Source organism: Microtus ochrogaster, chromosome 1 (assembly GCF_000317375.1).
Source record: "Microtus ochrogaster isolate Prairie Vole_2 chromosome 1, MicOch1.0, whole genome shotgun sequence".
NCBI lineage: Eukaryota > Metazoa > Chordata > Mammalia > Rodentia > Cricetidae > Microtus > Microtus ochrogaster.
Genome location: NC_022009.1, coordinates 90,850,536 through 90,860,759, shown reverse-complemented (window position 1 = coordinate 90,860,759; position 10,224 = coordinate 90,850,536). Strand labels below are relative to the sequence as shown.

Here is a 10,224-nt window from a genome sequence, read left to right as displayed (position 1 = left end):
GCTTTTTCCTTTTCTTCTTTTTATCTTACTTTCACCCTTACTCTGTGGTTGGTTGTGTGGCTGGGGAGCTGGCCCCTGATGGCCTCCTCTCCTTGTTCTTTTTTTTTCTTCTTCATTTCTTCTATTTATTCTCTCTGCCTGCCAATCCTGCCTATCTTTTCTCCTGCCTCGCTACCAGCCATTCAGTTCTTTATTAGACCATCAGGTGATTTAGACAGGCAAAGTAACACATCTTTACATTGTTAAACAAATGTTCCAGAGCATAAACAAATGTAACACCCTTTAAAATAATATTCTACAACAAGCTGGGCTCCAAGGAAGCAAAGGACCCCACCTTAACATACGAGGTGGAAAGTGACACACAGTCAAGACACATAGACAAGACATATGTACACACATATGTGATCATGCATGCACACTTCACACACAGAGACACTCATACACAGATCTTAGACGGACTTAATTCTGACAGGGAAATTCGGATAAGTGCAAATTTTATCTCCAGTCTTGCTGTTAAACATTCCTGTGTTCTGAAAATCAAATTCAGAAAAGGAGTCGCAGGATTGGGGCATTCCTCATTTCTACATAAGAGGAAGAGGAAGGAGGAATCTGGGGAACATGGAATGGACACAGGTTCTCGGTGCCTTTTGAAGAACACGGAGCATAGTGAGGAGACTTCTGACCCTTCGGAGTTTGCATCACTGATAGCGAACATGCGCTGTGTCTGTGCACTAACTAATATGGAGCTGACCTATTTTTATTAAGTCATTGCCTAGATCACTTAAAAAACCATTTCTGCATAAAACCGGGCATTTTCGAAACACAGCAAAATGCAAGAGAGTATAAGAAAACAAACATCAAAACAATGATAAACTGAATCTATGACCTAGGCAAGGACAACAGGACCCCTCCCCAAACCTCTTCAGTGCCTTCTCGCATGTGCCCTTCCCTCCCCAAGGAAGGCTTGATGGTGCTCTTCGTGTTTATCAGGCTGTGCCAATCTAGGTCTTTTGAAGAACTATTACCGTGCCATTCCTATATGAACAAACACGAGTGTCTTCTAGATATGGTTCTGGGTGTTCTCTCCTGGCACTGCTGTAAATTTCCCTACCAGCTTCCTAGGAGATTTGCCATTCTTCATTTGAAGGTGTTTCTTGCGGGTTTCAAATTTTTTATTATGTGTGTGTGTGTGTGTGTGTGTGTGTGTGTGTGTGTGTGTGCATATGTGTATATGTGGTCTGTGGGGGGGGCATGTATATGTGTGACGGGTGTCCACTGAGGCAAGATGCATCAGATCTCCTGGAGGTGGGGTTACTGAGAGCCATTCCATGTGTGTGCTGAAACTGAACCCAGGTCCTCTGCAAGAGCAGCATTCACCATCAGCCGCAGAGCCACTTCTACAACTGCTCCTTATGTGTTTTGAAAATTAAATGTTTTGTGAATGTCTTCCTTAACATTTGTGACTTTTTATTCCCTTTACATTATGATTATTACTTTCAAACAAATTAATTTCTATTTTCTCATCAGCAGAAAATGTCCCAAGAACCAAAAGAAAAGAAATAGGAAACATCATTTGGTGAAAAGGAAGGAGGATGTGAAGGAGCAAGCTGAGGGGCCCCACACTGAGGGCACCCCTTTGCTGTGGGACAATGGTCTGTATACTGTCAATTGTATTTTAAATAAGCATTGATTGGCCAGTACCCAGGCAGGAAGTATAGGCGGGACAACCAGACAGGAAGTAGAGGTGGGGCAAGGAGAACAGGAGAATTCAGAGAGAGGATGCAATATGTGGCCATGAACCAACCACAGAAGAAACAAGATGTTATTGCCTCACTAAATAAAGTACTGAGCCACGTGGCTAACATAGACAAGAATAATGGACTAATATAAGTTATAAGAGTTAATAAGAAGTCTGAGCTACTAGGCCAATCAGTGTATAACTAATGGAGAGCTCTGTGTGAGTTCTTTGGGACTTGACAACTGTGGGAACCAACAGACAACACTCGTGAGAATTGGCATGAAGGAAATTGTGACGGAGCAGGTGGCCGTGCAGGGAGCAGCTGAAAGACACTGCAGGAGCACAGGCTCTGCCTTGCCTACTGCTGAAGAATCTCCAAAGGGACTTAAAGGAGGTGGTTGGTGAGCAGACTGAAAACTTTCAAATCCCTCATCCTAAAGAGGAGCCACAATCCACCTGTGGCTCCAAGGAGCCGCGGGCCTAAAGGTAAGTCCCTCTGACTGGAGAGGACAGTGTTTTATCCTGAGGGGACCAATGCACCTGCAGGCCTGTGTCCACCACACTGGGGGGAGACAGGCCCCAGAGAAGCACCCAGCCTTGAACGTGTCTGTGTTCTCAGTTCCAGGATTACACTGGGGAATCAACCGAAGCCTCAGTGTAAACAAACTATGAAAGCAATGAATTGGAAGTGAATATGCTTTTAACAAAAAAGAGGGCAGTCCTTTGCACTCATAGAGAAGATAAAAATAGCAAATCGGAGAGTGGTTACAGTTGAAAAGAAAGGAACAGCCCTGTGAGATGTGCAAACAAAAGTGTATAAACAAAGATAGAATTGGAAATTATGTAATAAAAGTATGCTAAGATCTAAAAAAACAAAAGATATTAGCTTACATGGTTCATATAAACAAGTCACATGACTGAAATAAAACCACACTGCATGTCAGCAGGTTTAGACTATAGAGTTTCATGAAGAATTATGGCTATTCCTTTCTCTTGTTTTATATTAAATGCTTCAGATGTCTGTGCATATTTGTAATTTTTTTATTTTTTTCTTTTATTGAAAATAGTCCTCTTTCATACATATATTCTAATTATGGTTCCTCTTCACCCAACTCCTCCCACCAAAATCCATACCCGACCTCTGATTTGAAGACAAACAGACATTTAAAAGCTAACAATAAAATAAGATAAAACAAAACCAAGCGAAGTAGGACAGAAGCCAAAGAAAAAGCTCAAGAAACACACACAGATGCAGAGACACACGTTTACACATGGAGAAATCACAAAATCAAAACATGTAAAATATAGAAAAAGGAACCAGAAGCTAAAATAAAAGTCCTCACAAATCATGAGACAAAGTGCCTCCAAAAATGCCACTGATGTGCTGGCCTTCTACTAGGTGCCCAGTGAGACTCTGCCAGAGAAAACTAATTGCTCTGGGCTAGGGCTGTGGGCTTGTGTTCACTTTCCCTTTTAGTGCTGGGACCCCAGCTGGCTCAGACCTGTACAGGCCAGTGCATGCTGCCAGTGTCTCTGTGCACTCATATGCATCAGTCCTGTGGAGTCTGGAAATCTTTGTGTCCTTGTGTCCTCCATCCCCATTGACCCTTAACTATCTTTCCACCTCCTCTTCTGCAGGGGTCCCTGAGCCTAGAGGGAGGGGCCTGATGGAGACATCCTAATTAAGACTGAGTGTTTTAGTGTCTCTCATTGTCTGCACATTGTCCAGCTGCAGGAGGGAGTTTATAGCAAAATGTCACTAGGTGATGGAGGAGGGTCATCTTTCTATCTGTTGATTTCATTGGTTAAGCAATAAAGAAACTGCTTGGCCCTCATAGGTTAAAACATAGGTGGGTGGAGTAAACAGAACAGAATGCTGGGAGAAAGAAGCTGAGTCAAGGAGTCGCCATGATTCTCCCACCCCAGGCAGACACAGGTTAAGATCATTCCTGGTAAGCCAGCTCGTGGGCTACACAGATTATTAGAAATGGGCTAGTCCAGGTGCGAGAATTAGCCTAGAAGAGGCTAGATAGAAATGGGCCAAGCAGTGTTTAAAAGAATACAGTTTCTGTGTAATTATTTCGGGGCATAAGCTAGAGCTAGCCATGTGGGCAGCCGGGTGCCGGGGACGCAGCCCCACCGCTCTTATTTCAACAACTAGGTGTCATTTTATTGCCATGTTCATTTATTAGAACAGTTGTATTTATGACCAGATGTTTCTCTCCTGACTGCCTGTTCCCAAATACCCACTGGTCACTTCCCAAATAACTGACTCAGAGACTTAATATTACTTATAAATGTTCAACCAGTAGCTCAGGCTTATTACCAACTAGCGCTTACATTTTGAGTTGACCCATATGTCTTATTTATGCTCTGCCACTTGGCAGTACTGTTATTAGCATGACATGTTCATCTCCTGCTCTGCCTGCATCTGGCTGGCAACTGGTCAATCAGTGTTTTATTAAACCAATTCGAGTGCCAAATCTTTACAGTGTATAAGAGGATTGTTCCACAGCAAGTATGTGGTTTTGCCCTAACTCCTATCTAGTCTTAGGTTCTTGGCTCCTCAAGCAGCCTTGGATATGCTTCTTTCTCATGGAGAGGGCCTGAAATCCAATCAGATATTAGTTGGTTATTCCCACATGCTTTATGTCACTACTTCACTAGCTAACCTTACAGGAAGGCCATCATTTGGAGATCGAAGAGTTTGCAGCTGGGCTGGTGCTTGGCTTTCTCCTCTGGCAGCATACAGAGTACCTTCCAGTACCCTGAACACTAGTCAGTAGGGCTGAAGGCTCTAGGAAGGCACCAACCTGACTTTTCCATGTTCAAGGAGTTGTGTAGGTGTTATGTTCAGCAAAAGGGCTTTATTGTAAGTTTGTAGAGACAAATCAACAGCCTTGGCAATAGCCTGTGTTGTTTGGGGGGTTCTCATGGGCCAAAAAATCAATTAGAAGTAACTTATTCCCAAAACTAGAAGCTTCATTTGATGGTGAGAGATGCCCGGTTTGGGTTCCATTTTCCCCATTATTTGGATTTTCAATCAGATCACCTTCATATGTGAACATATTTTGGAAACTTCCTAGTGTATTAGGTTTCCATAGTATCCCTCAAATGGCCCTAGTTTTAGGTGTCCCTCCCTGTATCCCTTCCATCTCCATCTCTTCCTTCCCTCCTCATTTACTCCTCATTCTAGTCCCCCACCTTGTCCATCCATAATGATCTATTTATTTTATGATCTTTCTTTTCCTCGGGAGATCCATCCCTGCCCTCTAGCCCCTTACTTTGTACCTAACTTCCATGGTTATATGGATTGTAGCCTGCTTAATGAAGACTTAACAGGCTAACATTCACATATAAGTGAGTACACATTATTATCTTTTCGGATCTGGGCTACCTCACTCAGGATGATTTTTTTTTTAATCTCCATCCATTTATCTGGTTTTATGTTGAGGTCTTTGATCTATTTGGAGTTATGTTTTGTTCACTGTAATAAGTCTCTATAGAGCAATGATTCTCAAACTCCCTAATGATGTGACCTCATACTGTGAAGACTTCTCCCCTTAACCATAAAATTATTTCCGTTGCTACTTCACAATTGTAATTTTGCTACTGTTATGAATCATAATATAAACATTTGTGTTTTCTCATTGTCTAAGTGACACCAGTGAAAAGGTTGTTCATCTCTGGGGGTTGTGACCCACAAGTTGAGATCAATTGCTGTGGTTCTCACAATCTTACCTGTGCTGTGACCCTTTAATACCTCATGCTGTGGTGACTCCTCGCCTCGACCATAAAATTATTTTCATTGCTACTTCACAATTGTAATTTTGCTGTTATAAATCATAATGTAAATATCTGTGTTTTCTGATTGTCTTAAATGACACCAGTAAGAGAGTTGTTCAAACCTGGGGATTGCGATCCACAGGTTGAGAACCATTGCTTTTGAGTAAAGGACAGTGGGATAGGATGCTTTCTTAAAAAACTGTTGTGCACAAATATTAAAAGAATCGATTTCTCTAGTCTTTATTCCTATGTGTGTGTGTGTGTATTCAAGCTATTTTTACATGTATATTCATACATGTATGAATCTATACACATATATGTACACTGATCTGTGTATATTTTCTTGCTTCAGAATTACCCTTTTCCCAAAGAATATTCCAGATAAGGCATCTCATTACTGCTAGTTATGAGACTTTTTTTTTTATTTTCTCAGTGAGGCTAGAGATAAAAAGGGCATATAACTGTCAAAAAAGTGTCAAAATACTTCATGGCATTTAGCTTCTTGAAGACTAGGGAATTAATACAGCTGAGAAGCAATGTTTTGTTTAAAACAGATGAGCAGAGTTCCCAGCAGTTCCATGTACAATCTCTACTGATAACAAAGTTCACACACGCGCAGACACGCATACACAGACATGCACTCAGGCACGCACACACCGACCACTCAGTTTTCAGAGTGATTATATGCTGGCTAGTTTTATGTCACCATGACACGAGCTAGAGTCATCTGAAAGGAGGGACCTCAATTGAGAAAATGACCCCATAAAATCTGGTCGTAGTGCGTTTTCTTGATTAGTGATTGATGGGAAGGCCCAGTCCATTATAAGTGGTGGTCCTGGGTCTGGGCATCTAGTCCTGGGTTCTATAAGAAAGGAGGCTGAACAAGCCATGTTGAGCAAGTCAGGAAGCAGCACTCCTCCATGGCCTCTGAATCAGCTCCTGCCTTCAAGTCCCTGCCCTGTTTGAGTTCCTGTCCTGGCTTCCTTCAGTGATAGACTACAATGTGGAAGTTTAAGCCAAATAAACCCTTTCCTTCCCAACTTGGTTATGGTGTTTCATCACAGCAATAGAAACACTAGCTAGGGCAGGTTATTAATTTTCTGTATCTCATCCACTTTTCCAGTAATTCGTGTGACAATATTAAACGAAAAACAGTCCAATGATGTTAATGCAGGATGTTCAGTGTGTCTGAAACAAGAAGGAGACTGGATATCACCCCTCTGTCCCAGAAGTTCCAATCCAGCATGTGCATGCCTCTCTCCTGGACCAGTGAGAGAAGGGAGCATATAGAAGTGCTCCTTCTATCATTCGAACAGGACCTTGATCTTAAAACAGGGCTATACCATTTCACTAAAACACAATGCTTTCTCTACCTCCACCCATATCAGCAAAGCTGACAGTTCCACACCATGACTGAGAATGTTCAAAACATAAACATTAGAAAACATACTGGTATGTGCACCGACAGTAAGTCTTTAGCATCCTTCTGGCCTGATTGATCCCTGACCCTGGATCTGTAGATGAGGTCAGATGATAAACACAGACCACACACATCTTGTTTGAAATACTTTCCTTGCTGATTTCCTCTCCTCCAAATCCCAGAAATCTAGGCACTTAGACTCAAATAAAAATAAGGGAGCAATAATGAATTAATAAAATGAGGGCTAGTGCTATGGCTCAGCACTTGCTGCCAAGACTCCAGATTGGAGTTCAATCCCCAGGACCCTCTTGGTGGAAACTCATTTAAGCTGGCCTCTGAATTCCACACAAAAATGCCTAGCATGCACCACAACAATCATCCAAACAACCAAACAAAAAGTAAACATTTTTAAAAGGATCCGTGAGATCAGGCAGATGAACGGTTGTGTGGCCTCAGCCCTGCTTTAAACACTGTGACATGCACAAAGTCCCCACCATTGCTCTAAATCTCTGGTTCTGTATAGAGTAAAAATCAAAGGCAAGAAAACGCAGGTCAGCAAGGATACAAAAGAAGACGAGTGTCTCTGAAACAGTTTGGGTGTTACAGGACAAATCTCAACAGCCAAGGAAGCATGGGAAAGCAGGGACAGTTGACAAGAAGCACGGCACAGCCCACACACTTACCAATAATAACCGTGTTGTCATCAGCAATGAGCAGCTTGCTGTGGACATAGATGAGCTCGGTGACCAGGTTCCCCTCCAGCTCTGCGTGTGTTCTCAGGCCGCAAAACGATATATAATTTATCCACTGATTGCCAACTGCAAATCAGAAAGAAAATACCAAAATCAACATGACCATGTCCAACAAAGGCACACCAATGTTGACTAAATAATCTACCACTTTAAGCAGGTTATTTATACACAATATGTAATATCTTTAGCAAAATTTAACCAGGACATTTTTATGATGGAAGGAACTAATATTGATAACTGAATGAGTGTCCTAGTCTTATGAGGTTGCTGTGGCACAACACCCAGAAGCCACTGTGGGGAGGAGAGGGTTTATGTGACTTATCCTTTCAGGTCACAGTCCATCCCTGAGGGAGGTCGGGGCAGGAACTCAAGGCGGGCGCTTAAAGCAGCGACCAGAGGAACGATGCTTGCTAGCTCGCTCCCTGGCTTGTTTCCTGCTCAGGCTTAGCTCTATTCCTATCTATCCCAGAACCACCACCCAGGGTTGGTGCAGCCTACAGTGGACTGGGATCACTACATCAATTACAGTAAAGGCCCCTCGTAGATCCGTCCACAGGTCAACACGAGGTGAGCAACTCCTCCATTGGGATTCCCTTCTTAGATGACTCTAGGCTGTGTCGCCAAAGCTGACTAGGACAGTAACTACATTAAAGAAAATCATACTGCCATGTCTTCTGTCTTTGGCTGAGGCAATGTAGAAATGGACTCGGATCTGAGCATTTCATGATTTGGTGAGTTAAAGAGGAGAGGAGGCAAAAAAGACAAAACACGATCCCAGTGTCACAGGTGCGCTGTCTCAGAGGACACCTGTTGGCAGTTTAAGCTGGAGCACAAGGGCATGTCAAGATCACTGAATGTAGCATAGTCAGCACCAGATGGCAGTTAAGTTGGCCGAGGGCATAGAAATGTTGCCAGTTACATATCCCTCCCCCAGGATGGGGAGGAGGGCTGGGTGCTGTAGCTTCGTGGCCTGGCTACTCACAGCACCTGTAGCTACCTGGACAGGAAGGGGCTCCACCGGCATTCCCTTATAGGTGGGGGAAGGTCTCATGAGAGCTCTGTCCTCCCTGAAAAGTTACTGGCACTTACTGGTTGCTCGAGAAAGAAAAGCCATTTTCTTCAGTGGTGTAGCCACTGCATAGTTGCCCATGCTCCTGCCAGCAATGCTAAATCATTTCAGTGAGTCACTAAAAATCTAATATGAAAGCAGGAATGGGATTGGTTGGGGATGAGGAGATGAGCGAGGGAAACGAAAAGTGAAAACACATTATATTCATGTATGCAATTGTCAAAACTCTCCCTTCCAGATCGCTGACATTAGGAAAAGAAAATAACCTTTATTATGTTGGACACGGGGAGATCCTTGTTCTGTAAAATAGCTGCTCACTCGTCTTGCCATGAGACAGGGACTGCATCCCACATTCCACACCAAACTACAGTCAATACCATGGTCTGAGTGTTCCCCACAAGGTTTCATGTCCCCTCCCTCACAGTTAGACTCAGAACAAAGGGAGAGGGGCCAAGCTGTCATGATTTCAAACAGAAGGAACATTGGAGACTGTGTCTTATGAGGTTAGGAAATATAGTAACAGACCCAGCAGTAACTCATCTTTCACTTGCTGAGCTTCCCATGTGTTACTTAGTTTGTCTACTTTGCCATGGATGCTCTATTAAGTTCAGGTATCTTGGGAGGAAATTCATTCCTAAGTACACAGGGAGTTCTTCCCTGAGAGATCACCTTCTCAAATGTGCACAATGATCTCAGAGCCCTGGCTGCCAAAAGGGACTGTGTCAGTATATTGGTGCTTCACATGTAAAAGACATTTCTGAAAGGTCTATAAACATTTAGCACTCACAAATTCCACACCCCACATGTTAATGTTACATTAGAACAATGTTTAAGGTCCAGGTGTATTTAACCTGCAGCCAGTAGGTTACATGAGCCCTAGGACAGCTATGAACAAGGCCCAACACAAAAATCAAAAACATACGTAAAACACTGAGGGTTCTTTTTTTTTTTTTTTTTTTTTTTTTTGGGGGTTTTTTTTGTAACTTAATTACACACTTCTTGAGCTTGATTTTGCAGATGACAATATCAAGAGACTGGACACAGCCTGGACCATTACTTCCTTTAGAAAACCTCCTCTGGCCAGGCAATGCTTCCAGCAGTCAGGAAGCAGAGGCAGGAGAATCTATAAGTTCTCAGAAAGCCAGAGCTACAAGAAAAAACCCTGTTTGGAATAAAAACAAAAACAAACAAACAAAAATAATCTCCTCTGATTAAAAAGAAGGGATTGTGTCCTGTTTGAAGTCCTTTATGTCCATAAAATTCTGGGAAAATATTTCTAAAATTCCTAATTTTTATAGATATTATAGTCTACATTTCTCTGGGACCATCGCTGTGCTGCCCATCACCATCACTGCACTGCACATCACCATTGCTGCACTGCACGTCACCATCACTGTCCTGCACGTCACCATCACTGTGCTGCATGTCACCATCACTGTGCTGCCCGTCACCATCACTG

General features: G+C 42.8%; 1 protein-coding gene across 2 annotated transcripts in view; it reads right to left on the bottom strand.

Annotated features, from left to right (window-relative positions):
* Positions 1 to 10,224, bottom strand: part of Pld1 (phospholipase D1) — a 186,775-nt gene that overhangs the window by 36,988 nt on the left and 139,563 nt on the right. For both annotated transcript variants that reach the window (XM_005343906.2, XM_013347951.2), the window contains one exon: positions 7,628 to 7,762. In XM_005343906.2, coding sequence (XP_005343963.1) covers positions 7,628 to 7,762 — 135 coding nt within the window. The remainder of the gene's footprint in view (positions 1 to 7,627; positions 7,763 to 10,224) is intronic.